The sequence below is a fragment of the Dendropsophus ebraccatus genome, chromosome 2 (genome assembly GCF_027789765.1).
Source record: "Dendropsophus ebraccatus isolate aDenEbr1 chromosome 2, aDenEbr1.pat, whole genome shotgun sequence".
NCBI classification, from domain to species: Eukaryota; Metazoa; Chordata; class Amphibia; order Anura; family Hylidae; genus Dendropsophus; species Dendropsophus ebraccatus.
This window is the reverse complement of record NC_091455.1, coordinates 147,199,873-147,219,764: the sequence shown is the minus strand read 5'-3', so window position 1 is coordinate 147,219,764 and position 19,892 is coordinate 147,199,873. Positions and strand designations below refer to the sequence as shown.

Here is a 19,892-nt window from a genome sequence, read left to right as displayed (position 1 = left end):
AATAGCATTTTAACCTGGATAGGTCCTATAATCAAGGCATCTTGACTTGCAGCCCTTGCTTTGAAAAGTGTCTTTCTGAGTCATTATATAGAAAATAATAACGATTATGCTTACATGTCTACGCTCCCCTATGCTCCCCTGTCCTTCTGCCATGTCCCTACATCCCAAGCTGACAGCAGCAGCCGCTGACACTTCAAAAACCACCTCTGCAGTGACAGCCCGCTTAGTCAATCACTGGTGAAGACAGGACAGCGCCACAGCCAGCGACTGGTAGAGCAGATTGTCACTGCAGATATGGATTGGGAAGTGTCGGCGGTGGCTGCGATCATCAAGGAACACAAAGACACAGCAGGAGGACCCTGGGGGAGCGTGGAGAGATAAGCATAATCTTTATTATTTTCTATATACTGACGCCGGAGTAGCCGGATGATTTTCAAACTTGTTAAAAGACAACAATCAGCAAACGAATGAATGATTGCTCGCTCCTTAGCTGATCATTGTCTTTATTACATGGGGAGATACCTGCCCAAACTGTCCTGATTCTGTACATAACTGCTTTGTGTAATAGGGCCATAAAGTGTCACTGTCATTCGTTTAAAGCTACATCAGCGGGCTATCTCCTCTGACTCAGCACTGACCTCTCTATACTGGCTTTCACAAAGGTCTCACTGTGTAATCCTTTGTTCTCTGCTTTCTGCTGGCGACCAATCTCCCTCCTACCTCCTCCCCCCTCCCCTCTCCATAGAACAGACGGGGTCCGACCGATGTAAAAGAGTCAAGATTTCCTGATAATGAGCAGTGGATGAGAGAGAGGAGGGAGGGGGGACCTGAGGAAAGTCTTTTTGAATGCAGATAATGGTATATTTGCCTAATAAACTCAATTACAAAGTTTCTTAAAATCGCCTGGACTATTGAATTCTGCAAAAAAAAACAAAAAACGAAACAACAGTGACACTTTACGCCTCTTCCATTTTCCACACCATGATTAGCATTAATTGTGAGGCTTACAAATAGCTGGAATCAGCGTTTTCTCGTATCTTGGCCATTAGTGGGTGTTTGCCACACAGTTGTCCACCAGTGAGTAATTTAACAACACAACTTCTGTGCCTCACTCCTGGGTTTCTATGGGGTCTTGTGAGGGCTCCCAGTTCCGCCATGTACATGAATGAATAGATTGCCTGTCAGTTTTGTGCAGACAGGCATAACACACGTTGTGCAGACAGACGTAATGATGAGCAGGTTCGTCATGGAACGTGTGGGCCGGTGTTCGGGCAGTGGAAGGAGGCTGCGGCACATTGCTCCCCCCTCCCCCCCGCCGCAAGTGCCCAGAAAGCAGCAACGCTCCTCCCCAATCAGTTCAACCTATAGTACCCCGACCATGGCCTTCTATGGGGGGTACGGAGGAATATTGGCTCCCTTTGTCACTCCTTGGAGCTGTGTGAGAGATTCCTTGGCTCTGAGTTAGCCATGGCAACCCAGAAGCCAGCTGGTGCTTCTGGGTTGCTGGCTTAGTAACAGATCAGTCTCCTGCTGCTGTGTATGAACTGTCAGTGGGTAACTGGCAGCTCATACAGTATATAATACATTACAGCACAGATCAAAAAATAAATAAAAAACTGACTAAAATGACAATTTTTTGGTTAATCCTGTCCCCGTAAAAATATAGAAAAAAGCAATCAAAATTTCACATATACCCAAACTATGTATTACTATAAACATCAGCTATGCCACCAGAAAAGCACTCGCCTAACTCCATTGGTGAATAAATAAAAATATCACAGCTCTCACAATATTCAGATATTAGGAAGAGCCCAGCACTCACCAAGTAGATTATGCTTCTTTATTGTAGTGTAGCAAACATATGGTACAAGGACGCGTTTCGGCCAAGCATGGCCTTCATCAGCTTAGGGGTGTACAATGCAGTGAGGTCACCAACAGGTATATATACATAACAATATGGCAAGTCACAAACAGGGTTTTATAGTATAAATGTCATAAACTTTAACAAAAGCTATATAAAATGGATATCACTGTAATCATACTCACCTGACGAATAAAGATAGCATGCCATATTTAAAGGGGAGGTCCAATGCAGGGCCAGAAAATTATTCCGGGCTGAGGGTAGGGGAACGTTAAAAAGAAGTCAGCACCGCGCGCGTCCCACTCCTGGAACCGAGACGCCTGTCTTCTTAGCTCTCTTCCGGCTACGTCACACAACCCTGTTAACGGATGCCCCGCTCAGCCAGTCAGTGACTGGGGTGGGACACCGCTGCAATAACTGATTGGCTGAGCGGGCTCAATCCCACCCAGTGATGTATAACCCAGGTCGTGATGTACCCGGAAACTGGGAGAAGAGGACACGTGGCAGGGTAGGGCACCCCGGTGATGAAAAAACAAGTTTGGGGAACGATTAGTGGCAATAAGTAAAGGTAATTGTCAAGGAGAATAAAAAAAAGTCAGTCTGGCAGATTTAGGACTGGGATGATTTGGGATGATCATCAGGACAATGACCCTAAAAGTACTGATAAAATCAAACTGGAGTAATCTCAGAGCCCTATTACACCCCTCAATAATTAACAGATGTGGGCCATACATGCACAGACAGCAAGCGGGGAGCAGTGAGGAGGGGCTGTTCAAATGATCCAGTGGGCTGACGCAGTGGGCTTCTATTACACGGATCGATGAGCTGCAGACAATCGCTGATAGCTGACACCATACACGTCGGTTGATTGTTGCCTTTCAACATATGCTATTACACTGAATGATTACTGGCCTGAATTGTTGGTAATCGGCCAAGTAATGCCAATAGGCATTCTGGCACTAAGGGGGAGATTTATCAAACTGATGTAAAGTAGAATTGTCTCAGTTGCCCCTAGCAACCAATCAGATTCCACCTTTCATTTTTCAAAAAACCTGTGAGGAGTGAAAAGTGGAATCTGATTGGTTGCTAGGGGCAACTAAGACAATTCTACTTTACACCAGTTTGATTAATCTCCCCATAAGTGTCTTAGAATAGCCCAAAGTCCACACCTCTGCTGGAAATCTGTGAAACCGATCAAATTTAAAGCAGTTGGTGCAATTTTGCTTGGAAATTTTTGAAAAATCCTAGTGTCTAAATAACTACAGGGAAGGTGCTTGGCAGTATCTATTCTCTCCTTTCCCCTTGAGAGTTTAAAGTATTCCTGTCATTTAGGGAAAAAAAAAATGACATGTCAAATGGTTTGACCAATTGGGGTCTGAGTGTTCACATCCTGATAAATCTTTAGATAATACTGGGAGAAACATGTGGTAATGCACTTCACTCCCTGGCTGGCTGCAATCTCCATCTAGCTACAGTATATTAAATATGCTGCATTATAGGTCTACTTACATCTATCTGACATATCAAAAGTTTTTCTAAATGACAGGGACTCTTTAATTCAGATTCCTTTTCTATACCTTCAATATATCTGGAAGCATCTGTTTTTATAAGAAGAGTTTTTGAAGTGTCTGAAAGTTTACTAAGATATGTTTAGAGAAATGTAGGATGTTAAAGAGGTTGCTCAGACAAAATTACCTTGTCCCCTATCCAAAGGGCAGGGGACAAGTAAGATATCAGGGGAGTCTGACTTCTGCACCCCCTGACAATCTCCATATTAGGCCCCTGGCTGCCTTGTTATTAATACAACCGCAGGTACGGCATGTCACCCGCGGCTCTATTCATTCCTATGGAGCCACCAGAAAGCGCTTACTTGGCTCTTTACGGCGGCTCTAGTCATTCCTGGAGCTGCTAGAGTGGCGCAAGCTAGAAAGTGCTTATATGGCTCTTTCTGGCGGGTCCATAGGAATGTATAGAGTCAGGGTCACGTGCTGTACTTGCAGCTGTATTCATAACAAAGAAGCAAGAGGTCCGATAAGGCGTAGATTGGTGCAGGGTACGGAGGTTGGACCCCCCCAATCTCTTATTTGTCACCTATCCTGTGAATAGGGGCCAAAATAATTTTGCCTGGAAAACCTCATTTCTCTTTTGGGAAGAACTGGCACACCCATACGTTACACATAGAGAATTACTATCAGTGGGAACTATATGCTGCAGTGATGTTGCAAGGGAGCTTCTGCTATTATCCCCTGCAGAACATAGTCATTACAGTAGGCGTTCCAACAGTGGGGCCCTTCTAACAAAAAGAGAATGTAGGACAGACAACCGTCTTGCTTGGGAGAGGAACTCAGTAGATAGATATGCATTGGTTCATGTCATGAATCTTAGGGTCCTATTCCACCGGACGAGCAGGACCCGATCAACAACGTAAACGAGCGCCGATCTGCTAGATTCCACGGCCCCAATGATCGTGAAACAAGGGCTGCAGGGACATTGTTACCGATGTCCTAGCAGCCCTTGCTTCATGCATTGCCTGTCCGGGCCAAGGTCTTCTCCCGGTCCCACGAGCCACAGCAGCTTCGGAGCGGGGCTGTCTGAACTGATATACCGCTCAGCCAATCACTGGCCGCGGCGGTCCCGGCCAGTGATTGGCTTGGCGGTCTGTCAGTTCAGCCTAACTGGGAAAATTACAGCCATTATTTAGCAATGCAGGAGAAAAAAAAAGTCATACTGGTGTAAATTTGAATTATCTTAGTTGCCGCTAGCAACCAATCAGATTCCACTTTTCATTCCTCATATTCTTTGAAAAATGAAAGGTGGAATCTAATTGGTTGCTAGGGGCAACTAAGACAATTCTACTTTACACCATTTTGATAAATCTCCCCCTATGTGCTAAACAACACGATAATCTTTATTATTTATATATACTGAGTTCTACCTCATTCAGTTACCGGTCTGTACAAAATAAAATGATAAATAATAGAAGATTTTACAATTTAAATAAAACATTTCTTAAATGTAAAGCTGAGTAGAATCCTGAACCTCTCTAGCCTTTATACTTTTGCGGCATTGTTAAGTTAACCACCCCCCTCGCCCAATAAACTTGCATAAGCTACACACCATAACATTTCATACAAGCACAGTCTATGGCCTTCTCCTTCAGACATTAAAGCTAAATATATTTATTTTTTACAATTGTATGAAAAACTAAGGTTTCTTCAGACTAACCTGGACAAACTCCTCTACAATGTTCTTGAAATCGATCTGCAGTATATTCCCTAGGAGAGGTAGTGGAGTAGGTCCTGGAGGAAACTTTGATTGTTGTCCTTTTCTTCTGACCCACATCATCACCAGGAAAGTAAGCACAAGAACCAGCAACAATGTCCCAATGCTGGGGAGCTCCATATTTGTAATCCTGTACTGTATGTCTGTCTCTAATGAAATGACAGGCTGAAAAATATGCACTGTAAACAGGAAAGTCTCTGTGTGTACTTGTGTAAGTGTAACCACACCTCTCTGAATGGGAGAAACCCTCCCCTATGTAACTCCCCCTCTCTGATGACAGTGAAGAAAGGACTAAAGGCTTTCAGAGCTCCACAGGAAACCCTCTAGAAAAAGAGCAAGTTGTACACATAGAAAGCTGTATTAGTGGGTCTGTAATATTGCAGGCACATAAAGATATAAAGGCAGAACAGATCAGGGATGAGGGATTGCTGTGTGTGACCTCTACCCTGTGTATTGAGAGGAGATGCAGCTTCTCTTATGGCTTTGTCCCTGTTTTTGCCATAAGCATGTAATAAATGTGTGCGCACGGCACCTATCTATGTTGGCAATCACTCTTACAATTTTCTAATTGAACAATTCTGTTTTATTTATAAGAAAAAGACACTTATACAATTGCAAGGATTCATGTACAAATATATATGTATAAAACTGTTAGCAGGTAGGTTTATGGGATTACCAAGGAGAAAACGAACATGGATCATAAAGTACAACCTATTGTCTATATGTGGCCGTTGTGCTTACTGTTGTAAATAGAAATTACAGATATTGACAAAAAAAATAATACAACTGAAAAAGAAAATATTAAATTATAAGACCTAACTTTTTTCTTTTTTTGAAGCACAAATTATGGCCGGATGGATGTGTGAACTGGCCCATTTATATAAATGGGACAGCCTAGGGAACCTATGAAAGAGGCCTTAGGTTGTACAACTGAGTACAAACAGGCAAGATCCTGCATAATGCAAACATACAAAATATATGTGAGCATTGAATATATGAATTATTTTGTATTGTATCATTGCTATGTTTACTATACATGTAAAACTGAGGTTCTTTGCCCACTATTTGTGTGAACCCACCCGATGTGTAAAGGTGGTCTTATATTAGATGGGTCATTAATAGGGTACTCCGGGCATTTATAATTCTTCATATAGTGCAGGGGCACAGAAAACACTAAACGTCCTATTCTCACCCAACCAATCTCCCCTAGGGTCCTCCAGTCATGTCTTTGCATTCCCCTATTGAACGCTACTTCAGTCTGACAACTGCACTGTCCCGCTGTAGTCAGTGATTGGCTAAGAAGGTTGTCATTGCCGAAAAAGGTCCAACTCAGAAGTAGTAGCCTGAGCATTCAGCAAAGGACAAGAGATGTGACAGGAGGACCCCCGGGGAGCGAGGTTTGGTGAGAATAGGACGTTTGGTATTTTCAGTGCCCCACCACTTTATTACGAAGTATAAATGCCAGAAGTATCCAGTGTTATAAAATTGTATATTTCAGGACCAACATTGATTTTATGTGTGATTGAGAAATTTAGCTTGAGACAGTAGGAGGTGACTCAGATAGGTGTTCTCAAGCTGATTGTTACTCAAAATCTAAGCTAAAGCTTTGGCTGTCCAGGCATGATGGGAATTGTAGTTTTGTAACAGCTAGAGGGCCTGTGTTTGACACCCATGTATATAGCTGATTCCTGCTTCTACTTCCAGTCTAAATCTTTGCCATTGCCTACAACTCCCAGCATGCATCACTGCACTGCAGGGGCGGGCTGGGCCGGGGGGCAGGGGGGAACATGCCCCCCGGGCCGGTCTTCCCCCAGTTGTCAGGGCCGCATGGCAGCTGACAGCTGGCTGGAGTCCTCAGTGCCTCCCCTGCTTACAGCCCCGCCCTCTTCTGTCATATTTACCTGTGCTGTGGATCCGGTCTGTGATGGAAGCGGCCGCCGAAGCCCCGCCCCCATGACGTTAAGCCCCGCCCCCTTTATGGCCATTATGCTTTCTATAAGCCTATGAGGCTTATGGTAAAAAGCAAACTGCTGTACGCAGTATCTTCCTCCGGCCACCAGAGGCCGCTCTCTCCTCCCAGCTGGTTCTCCTGTGTCTGGGCTAGAAGAGCCTGAAGACAGAGAAGATGGTGTCTGCAGGAAGCCAGGTACCTATACAGCAGGACATAGGGCAGGGGGAGGGGACCAAGGCTCTCCAGCTGTTGCAGAACTACTACTACCATCATACCTGGGCAGCCATAGGCTGTCCATGCATGATGGGAGTTGTAGTTTTGCAACAGCTGAAGAGCCAAGGTTCCCTATCCCTGACATAGAGGATACATATACACAGGAGGATACATATATACAGGAGACCTACACAGGAGGATACATATATACAGGAGGATACATATATACAGGAGGATACATATATACAGGAGACCTACACAGGAGGATACATATATACAGGAGACCTACACAGGAGGATACATATATACAGGAGGAGACATACAGAGGAGTATATAGAGGATACATATATACAGGAGACCTACACAGGAGGATACATATATACAGGAGACCTACACAGGAGGATACATATATACAGGAGACCTACACAGGAGGATACATATATACAGGAGACCTACACAGGAGGATACATATATACAGGAGGATACATATATACAGGAGACCTACACAGGAGGATACATACATACAGGAGACCTACACAGGAGGATACATATATACAGGAGACCTACACAGGAGGATACATATACACAGGAGGATACATATATACAGGAGACCTACACAGGAGGATACATATATACAGGAGACCTACACAGGAGGATACATATATACAGGAGACCTACACAGGAGGATACATATATACAGGAGGATACATATATACAGGAGACCTACACAGGAGGATACATACATACAGGAGACCTACACAGGAGGATACATATATACAGGAGACCTACACAGGAGGATACATATATACAGGAGGATACATATATACAGGAGGATACATATATACAGGAGGATACATATATACAGGAGACCTACACAGGAGGATACATATATACAGGAGACCTACACAGGAGGATACATATATACAGGAGGATACATATATACAGGAGGATACATATATACAGGAGACCTACACAGGAGGATACATATATACAGGAGACCTACACAGGAGGATACATATACACAGGAGGATACATATATACAGGAGACCTACACAGGAGGATACATATATACAGGAGACCTACACAGGAGGATACATATATACAGGAGACCTACACAGGAGGATACATACATACAGGAGACCTACACAGGAGGATACATATATACAGGAGACCTACACAGGAGGATACATATACACAGGAGGATACATATATACAGGAGACCTACACAGGAGGATACATATATACAGGAGACCTACACAGGAGGATACATATATACAGGAGACCTACACAGGAGGATACATATATACAGGAGGATACATATATACAGGAGACCTACACAGGAGGATACATATATACAGGAGACCTACACAGGAGGATACATATATACAGGAGGATACATATATACAGGAGACCTACACAGGAGGATACATATATACAGGAGACCTACACAGGAGGATACATATATACAGGAGGAGACATACAGAGGAGTATATAGAGGATACATATACAGGAGGAGACATACTGTATATACAGGGGTACATGGAGGATACATATATACAAGAGGAGACATACAGAGGAGTTAGGGCTGGGTGAGTAAACAAATTAATTCGCCCAGAAGGTTAGAATCAATTAGATTTTTGTAAAAATCTTAAATTAAATTTTCACAAAAAATCATTGCAGGCGGAGCAGCATGGATTGTCGGGTTGGCGGCCGGGCAAGAGGTGCAGGTCAAACGTGCGGCGCGGAGGTGAGGTGCATGGCGGGCTTATGGCGGTGCGTGGAGTGTTGGGCCGGAGGTGAGGTGCAGGGCGGTCGGGCAGTCCGCCTAACAGAGCTGCGACTGACCTGCCTGAGCTATAAATATCACGTCCTGCTCCCCTCCCGGCCACACGTGCAGGTCCCCGGTCTCTGGAGCAGGCCGCAGGGACTGTAGTGGTGATATCACCACTACAGTCCCTGCGGCCTCCTTCAAAGACCGGGGACCTGCACGTGTGGCGGGGAGGGGAACTTGTGTGCCAGGGTGAGAGGAAGAGGAGGAGGGCTATGTGCACTCCTGCCCCAATCACCCCCAGCTGCCCCAGTCCCCCTAGAGTCACCCCCAGTCTGCCTCAGTGCCCCTCAATCACCCCCAGTCCCCCTCAGTCACCCCCAGTCTTTCCCATTTCGCCTCCGTCATCCCCAGTCCCCCTTCAGTCAACTCCAACTGTCCCCAGTCCCCCTTCAGTCAACCCCAGTTTGCCCCATACACCCCCAGCTCTCCCAGTCACCCCCAGCTCCCCCAGTTTGCCCCATACACCCCCAGCTCTCCCAGTCACCCCCAGCTCCCTCAGTTTGCCCCATACACCCCCAGCTCTCCCAGTCACCCCCAGCTCCCCCAGTTTGCCCCGTACACCCCCAGCTCTCCCAGTCACCCCCAGCTGCCCCAGTTTCCCCCAGTGACCCCTCAGCTATACCCGTATTACTACTACACCCCTCATCTTTACCTGTACTACTACAGCCCACATCTGTACCTGTACTACTAATCCCCCTCATCTGTACTACTAATACACCCCTCATTTATACCTGTACTACCTCACCCCTCATCTTTACCTGTACTACTACTACTAATGCCCCTCATCTGTATTACTAATACCCCCCATATCTATACCTGTACTACCTCACCCCTCATCTTTACCTGTACTACTACACCCCTTATTCACTATACCTCCACTACTACACCCTACCTAGATGGAGGCACCAGTGGAGTGGTGATAATATTTGTTACTTATATAATGGTAATAGATGATGTGGCTATGGGGTCATAGAGCACAGTTATGGGCGTGGCTATGTCCCTCTTTCCCCCCAGCAAAAGTTGTGGGGTATGCATATATACAGGAGTACATAGAGAAGACATATATACAGAAGTATATAGATGATACATATATACAGGAGTACATAGAGGATACATCATATATCCTCTATGTACTCCTGTATATATGCATCCTCTATGTACTGCTGTATATATGTCTCCACTGTACTGCTGTATATATGTCTCCTCTATGTACTGCTGTATATATGTCTCCTCTATGTACTCCTGTATATATGCATCCTCTATGTACTGCTGTGTAGGTCTCCTCCTGTGTGTGTATATATATATATATATATATATATATATATATATATATATATAGTTACGCTGATCCAAATTTTTCTGCATTGCATATTCCCTTGTGAATATATATATATATATATATATATAATGTATATACGCACACACAGGAGGAGACCTACACAGCAGTACATAGAGGATACATATATACAGCAGTACATAGAGGATACATATATACAGGAGTAGACATACACAGCAGTACATAGAGGGGACATATATACAGGAGAAGACATATACAGGAGTACATAGAGGATACATATATACAGGAGTACATAGAGGATACATATAAGTATGTGTGTTTGTTGTTTTGTTTATTATTATTTTTACTAATGGGGGGTGCACACACGAGGGGGGTGTTCTAAAAAGAGGAATGCCTATACCCACAGGACCACAGCAGTAAAAAAAAATACAGAAACCCCAGCTTTCCCAGCATCTTGTATTTGTAGTCAGTATAATGGAGGTCACCCAGCTTTTCCACCATCTTATACTCAGTATGATGGAGGTCACCCAGCTTTTCCACCATCCTATACTCAGTATGATGGAGGTCACCCAGCTTTCCCAGCATCTTATAGTCAGTAGGATGGAGGTCACCCAGCTTTCTCACCATCTTATACTCAGTATGATGGAGATCACCAAGCTTTCCAGCATCATATACTCAGTTTGATGAAGGTCACCCAGCTTTCCAGCATCATATACTCAGTACGATAGAGGTCACCCAGCATTCCTTGCATCTGTCTATGGGTACGTTCCGTGTCATCGCTGAGCCGCCCTATAGACTTATACAGGAAAGTGACTTCTGATCCCTTCACAGGGCACAGTAGGATATTTGGTCACAAATGACGAAGATGTTATAGGTAAGGGCCAGAGTGGTCCTTAAAGGATGGGCCGCCAGCCTGCTACTTATGGGCCAGTGCTGTGTGCTTGCCCCCCGGGCTAAAATTTGCCAGCCAGCCCCTGCTGCACTGTCTGTCTCCCTCCAACCTCACTCTCTGTCCTCTATCCCTAGTTGGGATTACTTCCCTGCCTCTCTTGATCTGTGGCCCTCCCACATCTTGTGTGCACTATAATTGACCCTTTCCTGGCTGAGCTAACCTGCTGACAAGGCAAGCCTCAACACAGTCTACCATGTAACACACAAACTCTGTTATTTTCTTTCTGTGAATATGTGTACAACAATAACTCTACTGAAACACACATAAATTACAACTAGATATATAGTAAAACTACCATCATGGACAATCCGCAGGGCGCAATGGGGGCTGTAGTGTTTCAAACTGGAAAGCAATTACTTGCAAGTTGTCACTCTCTAGTATGCATAACTATAATCCGGGGCACGGGCCCTCGAGTGCCGCCGTAAGCGGTTAGCGAAGGAGCCCAGTGCAGAGGCTAGTAACCCCAATGGCTGCTCTATTAGCCCAGCTCTATTGCCGCCACTCATAATAACTGCAGCTAAGCAGACACAGTCAGCCACCCGCCCTGGGCTCCTCTAGGTTCACTGTCATCAGTAGTGGTGCACAGCACTGCCCAGGCAGCTCCTTCACAGCTCCCCCTGTACACACAGCCTCTGGGAGGTCTGCCCTAGCTTCTATCCTCTAGGTTTCCCAACCTTTTCTACCTCGGGGAACTCCTACCATATAATGGTCTACAAAATGCAAAAGCCTCATTCAGTGACTCACAGGTGACGTCTTCTTTGATCTGAGATGTCACTTTCCCTTTCCTCCATCCGGCCCAGATCACCATGATGATTTCTTCCAGCTGCAATTTATCTCTTCAGAACCTGCCAGACAAAAATATTAGGCTCCACACTTATACAACAACTTCCTTCCCTTTTGCCATCTATAGGCTCCCATACAATAGTAATGCCACTGTTTGGTGTCAGTGGGTAGGTAGGTAAATGTGTTTCCCCCTCTATGTAGGATCCTCTGCTGTGTCCTCATATAGTAATAATGATCAGTGTTGTGCCCCATAGTAATAATGTCTCCTGCTGTGTTACCCCACATTGTAAAATATCCCCTACTGTGCACCCCCATAGTAATAATGTCCCCTGCTGTGCCTCCATATAGTAATAATTCCCCCAGCTGTGCACCCCATAGTAATAATGCCCCTGCTGTGCCTCCTATATATAGCAATAATGTCACCTGCTGTGCCTCCATATAGTAATAATGTATCCTCCTGTGCCCCCATATAGTAATAATGTCCCCTGCTGTGTCCTCCATACAGTAATAATGCCTCCTGCTGTGTACTTCATATAGTAATAATGCCCCCTGCTGTGCCTCCATATAGTAATAATGTCCCCTGCTGTGTCCTCCATACAGTAATAATGCCTCCTGCTGTGTCCTCCATACAGTAATAATGCCTCCTGCTGTGTACTCCATATAGTAATAATGCCCCCTGCTGTGCCTCCATATAGTAATAATGTCCCCTGCTGTGTCCTCCATACAGTAATAATGCCTCCTGCTGTGTACTCCATATAGTAATAATGCCCCCTGCTGTGCCCCATTTAGTAATAATACTCCCTGCTGTGCCCCCATATGGTAATAATACCCCCTGCTGTACCCTCCATATAGTAACAATGCCCTCTCTGCTGTGCCCTATATAGTAATAATGCGGCTGCGCCATAGTAAAAGTTCCCCTCCTGCCTGCAATCAACTTGACTGCCATCCCCACAAACTACCTTACCTAATCCCCCACACATACTACCTGACCCCCACCACACACACACACTACCTGATCCACACCACACACACACTCACACATCTTTTGCATTAAAGGGGTACTCCAGGCTGGGGGCCCCCAGCCCAGAGTACCCCTCTAAGGAACCAGCAGGCCAAATGTGTCTATTCCCCTCCCTCCTGTCTCCACCTTGTCTCCCCTGTGGCCTCCCCTTTGTCTTCTTTTCGGTCTCCCCTCCTGCCTCCCCCTTCTTCCCTCCAGTCTCCTCCCCCTTCTCCCCTCCGGCCCCCTCACCTCAGGCGCCTCTTCCTCCTCACCTCCGGTAGTAGTGGCAGCCTCACACACCGCCCACCCGACGTAGCGCCCAGACGTACTTCTCCAATCAAATCAGCGCAGGGAGGGAGCGTGGAGCCGCTGCGGCCGGCCATGCTGCACCCATCCAATCAACGCGTGCGCCACGCTCCACGCTCCCTCCCTGCGCTGATTTGATTGGAGAAGTACAACCGGGCGCTACGTTGGGTGGGCGGTGTGGGAGGCCGGGTAAAAAAAGATTCGGGGCGGCAGGCATTTTATTTGGGGAGTGAGCCCAGAATAAAACTGCCTAGCGACGCCACTGATGATGATGGGAGTGGTAGTAGATTTTCTTCAAGCTGGAATTCTACAACTAGCAATACTACAACTCCAAGCAACTCCTTAGTCTGCTTATAGTTCATGATGGGAGTTGTAGTTTTGCAATTTGCGTGAAGAAATAATACTACTGCTACCTTCATCATGTCTAATAATCAGGATATGATGGAGGTTGTAGTTATGCCGTATAATGGCACGCTGATGAGAGAACAGTGTATAATGACATGCTGATGGGGAACAGTGCAGTGTGTCATTGTACACTGTTCCCCCATCAGCATGTCATTCCACACTGAGTGAAGTGCACAATGACACGCTTATGGGGGCAGCAGTGTATAATGGCACACTAATGAAGGAACATTCATGGTGTGAAGGGAACATCCTATCTATGCTAATATACAAAGTACTGTGTGGTGGGGGCAGTAGATGCCTCTTTGTATACTTCATACACCATAGTATGTACATAACCCTTGTGCTATACAACCTGCATTGTGGGTATAGATGAATTTATAGTATACGACACCCACCACCATCACTAGTGGGGATGCTCCTGAGTGATAGAGGGGATGACATACTCACCTCCACTTCACCAGTGTGTGTGTAAAGAAGCACAGAGTGTGTAGAGCCCAGGTAGTGCCCAGTGCAGGTGTCATTGGGAAGCAGTAGAACAGTGGCAGTGTGATCCCTCCTCGGCCCTGTACTGCAGCAGTCATTGCCATGTACCGTTGTTTTCCCCCCGGCCCACCTCTCACCAGAGCTGTCATCAGGTCTTCAGTGCCGCACACACCATGGCAGCTGCTGCACCTTCAGTCGGCCACCAACGGGAAGAAGCCTGCGGCAGGGGATGGGGAGTTTTGGGTTGGCTGTAAGGCATTAGAGAGCAGGGCCGTGAAGTCACGGACACTCACTCTGTCTCTGTGTTGGAGAGATAGGGGAAGTGGGCGGGGGCTACTACACGCCCCTAGGTTCAGGCCCACCCCTACAGAAATAATACCACACAGTAGGCGTCAGGGCCCCAAGATGGCGCCCACATAGGCAGGGTGATGTGACGACATAGTTTTAGAAGGGACTACCACACTTCCTGTGGCAGAAAGTGCAGGAAAAAAAGCACTTTAGAAGCGGAATATGAATAGTGTCTATTGAGCATTTGTATAACTTTTGTGGGGCAATACAATAAGTTAATAAAGCTTTTGGCCGGAATACCCCTTTAATAACTCCAAACAAAATACTGAAAAAAATACGAGCTTTCACTGAAGTCAGTGTTCTGTTTAGTTGTATTTTTTTTCTTTTTAAACTCGGTTTAATTAAGGAAAAGTATAGCACAATTACATCACATATATTACAGAGTATAAAACAGTATATAATAAGGCAATATGGCTACATGAGGTAGTGCCATCGAACATCATGGGTTAGTCATACAAAAACCGAAACAAAGCATAACATAGCCCAACCAACTTAGGTCCCAGTGTCCATAACTGTGTTTTTGTAGTAAAGGAACGGAGGGCATACATAATTCAGCATTGGTCCTTCTTCCACTGCTCACTCAAGGTGGTAATGCTATTGCACATATAATTCACATATACAGTATATTGCACATATGCATTTATGGTAGAGCTCATATTTCAGGCGGTACAGTCACTGTGGTGGAGCGGCACCACAGCTCCCACACTTTATGGAATTTCTTAGGACACTTTCTAGTTGTATTTTTTAATACACTTTATTTGGCTTGGGGAAAAAAAACTTTTTTTCTAAGCTTAATACGCTTTTTATTCATTTTCACAGCATTTTTTTTTTAACATTTCTGTTTTTCTTTAGGCAGTCTTTGATTACATTTTTTTGTTATTACAACTCCTGTTATTCTTTATTCATATGATTCAAAGATTTCTCATGGATAATGTGTAAAAATGCACAAAAAATGCAAAAAACTCAATACACATTTCTTTAAACAGTTCTCCTGTAGAAAGGAACGCGTGGGTAATCCTCTCCTCCACTCACCCCGGTGAACACTAGCCATATTGCCTTTTTATCTGTTTAATCTTTGTTGACTCAGTTGGCTTGCCTTGTAAATCTTTTGCACTTTATTTGCTATTTGATGCACTTTAGGCCTGGCCACGTAGTTTATCTTTTTTATACATGGTTATGTATTTTCAGATGCACGTATGTGAAATAACAATACTGCTATGTGTTCCCCTTTGTACCAGTAGGGGGTGACACACTGCGCTGTATTTGAGCCAGGAGTAGAGTTATGGTAAATGTTTAAAGTGTTTTTAAGCTTTTGGAGTTTTTGTCTTAGTATAAGGGCCCTATTCCACCGGACGATTATCGTTTGCATAATCGTTAACGATTAACGATCTCAAACTACCGCTATTGCGAAAGACCTGAAAACGTTCACTCATTTCCATGGAACGATAATCGTTACTTATAATCTTAATTGCGATCGTTTTTTCTTCGCTATTTATTCGCTATTGCGTTCTTATCTAATGCGAACAACCGAACGATGTGTTATTCAATGCGAACGATTTGCGATTTTTTGCGAACGAGCAACGATAAAAATAGGTCCAGGTCTTATAAAGCGATCAACAATTTCTCGTTCGGTCGTTAATCGTTAACTGCATTTCAACCAAACGATTATCGCTTAGATTTGAACGATTTAACGATAATATAAACGATAATCGTCTGGTGGAATAGGGCCCTTATTTGTTAATAAAGTACACTGATATTATTGTGGTTGTGCAGTTCATACATACCTGCTTCTCTTCCTTTTGGTTGCTCTCTATACCTGGTGGCCCCCTGCTGCTATAAGCTAATAGCTGTCATGGAACGATCTCCAAAATCACCTGAACTATTCAATTATCACATTCTTGATAACGGTAACCGACATAAGCGCAAAAGAACGCCAAAGAGTAAAATTGCAGATTTTTTGTCACATCACATCCCAGAAAAAATTTAAAAAAAAGGGATATAAGTGTGGTACCGATGAAAAGTGCAGATTATGGTACAAAAAATAAGCCCTCCCACGGCCCTACAGACTGAAAAGATAAAAAGGTTACAGGAGTCAGGATAGAGCAATTTTAGATACATACAGTTAAAAGAAAATGGGTATTGTAATCGCACTGACTTGAAGAATATAGACATGTCAGTTTTACCCAGGGCTGTGGAGTCGGTAAGCAGCAGCTCCAACTTCCGAATTTTATCAGGACCGACTCCGACTCCTTCATAAATGGTCATATACCAGGAGAGTTATTTATCACACTGGTTCAGCAGCTTCTCCCAAATGTCGTACATGATCCTGGGGCGACTTCTGAGGGAATAAGGAAAGATATAAAGCAGCTTCTCCTGTGTGTGCAGTGGATGCAGCCAGTCTCCAGCCTCCATGTCCTGAACTACTCACAACTATACTAGAAGGAGCAGGTGATCTTTTCCTGCTGACAGTCTTCTATGTTTCTAACTAAATATTCACCACACACAAAGACACACTGATAACAATGCCAGATACCTTTAATATAGATGTCAGCCATAGTGATATAGAGGGGGGTCACACATAGTGATATAGAGGGGTCACTGTGGGTGTGGGGGCACGCCATAGCACACGCACACACAGCCTTCTGCAGCCATAGCATAAACACACACAGCCTGCTGCAGCCATAGCACACACACAGCCTGCTGCAGCCATAGCACACACACACACAGCCTGCTGCAGCCATAGCACACACAGCCTGCTGCAGCCATAGCACACACAGCCTGCTGCAGCCATAGCACACACACACAGCCTGCTGCAGCCATAGCACACACACACACACAGCCTGCTGCAGCCATAACACACACACACAGCCTGCTGCAGCCATAGCACACACACAGCCTGCTGCAGCCATAGCACACACACATACACAGCCTGCTGCAGCCATAGCATACACACACATACACAGCCTGCTGCAGCCATAGCATACACACACAGCCTGCTGCAGCCATAGCATACACACACAGCCTGCTGCAGCCATAGCATATACACACAGCCTGCTGCAGCCATAGCACACAGACTGCCTGCTGCAGCCATAGCACGCACACATACGCAGCCTGCTGCAGTCATAGCACACACACATACACAGCCTGTTGCAGCCATAGCATACATACACAGCCTGTTGCAGCCATAGCATACAAACACAGCCTGCTGCAGCCATAGCACACACACAGCCTGCTGCAGCCATAGCACACACACAGCCTGCTGCAGACATAGCACGCACACATACACAGCCTGCTGCAGCCATAGCATACACACACATACACAGCCTGCTGCAGCCATAGCATACACACACATAAACAGCCTGCTGCAGCCAAAGCATACACACACAGCCTGCTGCAGCCATAGCATACACACACACACAGCCTGCTGCAGCCATAGCATACACACACAGCCTGCTGCAGCTATAGCACACACACTGCCTGCTGCAGCCATAGCACGCACATACGCAGCCTGCTGCAGCCATAGCATACACACACACAGCCTGCTGCAGACATAGCACACACACACACAGCCTGCTGCAGACATAGCACACACACACATACACAGCCTGTTGCAGCCATAGCATACACACACAGCCTGCTGCAGCCATAGCGCACACACACAGCCTGCTGCAGCCATAGTGCACACACACACAGCCTGCTGCAGCCATAGCGCACACACACACAGCCTGCTGCAGCCATAGCGCACACACACAGCCTGCTGCAGACATAGCACACACACACACACAGCCTGCTGCAGCCATAGCACACACACAGCCTGCTGCAGACATAGCACACACACAGCCTGCTGCAGACATAGCACACACACAGCCTGCTGCAGACATAGCACACACACAGCCTGCTGCAGACATAGCACACACACAGCCTGCTGCAGCCATAGCACACACACACACACAGTCTGCTGCAGCCATTATTAGAATGTCCTATTAGAATGTTGCTCATAATATATATTGATGAGCAAAACTTATAAGATTCATATCAAAACTCAATTTTAAATTGTACATGGTACATTTTTTCCGACTCCAGCCTAAACTAGTTCCGACTCCGACTCCACAGCCCTGGTTTTACCACCTGGCATTAACACAAAACGCACCAAAAATTTGAATTTTTTTTTTTTTACATCACATTTGTTTTTTTCCATTGTATATTTTATGAAAAAATAGTGTTATTACAAAGTATAATTGGTGTTGCATAACAAGAGCTCAAATGGGTGAAAAAAATAAAAGAGCTATGGCTTTTTAAAAAGGAAGTCTGGCGAAAATGATAATTTTCTAGTAGGCAGGGAGGAACATAATAAACAAGCTGTACTTACCTGTCCTCATGCCTCCACAGCACTTCCTAACTGCTCCAGGACTTCTTCTCCAGCACCTCGGCTGATGGATTGTCCGCTCAGCCAGTCACTCATTGGCTGATCATGCAATGCATCAGTCGGTTTATAGTATTTTACCCCTAGTCATGACATCAGAACTTTGGGGAAAAAGAGTTCCGGCCGGGGTCCGGGAGCCTGTGAGGCAGTGATTTGGGGGCACAGGGACAGGTAAGTAGCACTTATTAAAAATAAAAAAATTGTCTGTGTCGTGGATGGGTTAAGTGTCCCCACTGACTTCCAGCTAACTAAGCAGGTATGGCGCTGACCAGTTCCCCCATAGTGTGAATGAGCCCCACAATGTTGTGCACAAGGAGACTATAGCCCAGGGTGCGGTATTCTGCTATGCGGCAGATTACCGCCATAGATTGACGCCATACTGGGGAATGTTCGCATATTCTGTCAGGCTAGAAGCGGCAAAGCCCTACAAAAGCCAAAAGGTGTGAACGTGGCCTTAATCTGTAGACCAGCTGTTGTCACCTCCACCGCAGCACCCGCAGTCAGTGCTCTGTGGATACTCCTGCTCTCCTTATGCCCAGCACATTCGGATCCAAAACACAATCATGAGGTAACTGGATAGATTTCTCAGAGAACGTCACCAAATAACACGACGCCATAATCACTACTGCTACCAGCCGCCTCCACAGCTAGTATAGCCTCAGCCAATCATAACACAGATCTGCAGTCACGTGGTGCTTGGGTTGGAGGACTGGCAGGCGCGATGACGTCACCGAGAGTCTGTCACTGACATGTG

The 19,892-nt window shown here is 45.5% G+C and overlaps 1 protein-coding gene across 5 annotated transcripts in view; it reads right to left on the bottom strand.

Annotated features, from left to right (window-relative positions):
• The window catches only part of LOC138783595 (cytochrome P450 2C28-like), a 28,378-nt gene extending 22,837 nt beyond the window's left edge, over positions 1-5,541 (bottom strand). For 3 of the 5 annotated variants that reach the window (XR_011361718.1, XM_069958455.1, XM_069958456.1), the window contains exon 1: positions 5,087-5,541. Coding sequence is in view for 4 of the 5 variants with exons in the window: in XM_069958455.1 (XP_069814556.1) it covers positions 5,087-5,263 (177 nt within the window). In the remaining variant the exon portion in view is untranslated. The remainder of the gene's footprint in view (positions 1-5,086) is intronic. The other 2 variants (XM_069958458.1, XM_069958457.1) reach the window with 2 other exon arrangements.
• Positions 5,542-19,892: the final 14,351 nt, after the last annotated feature.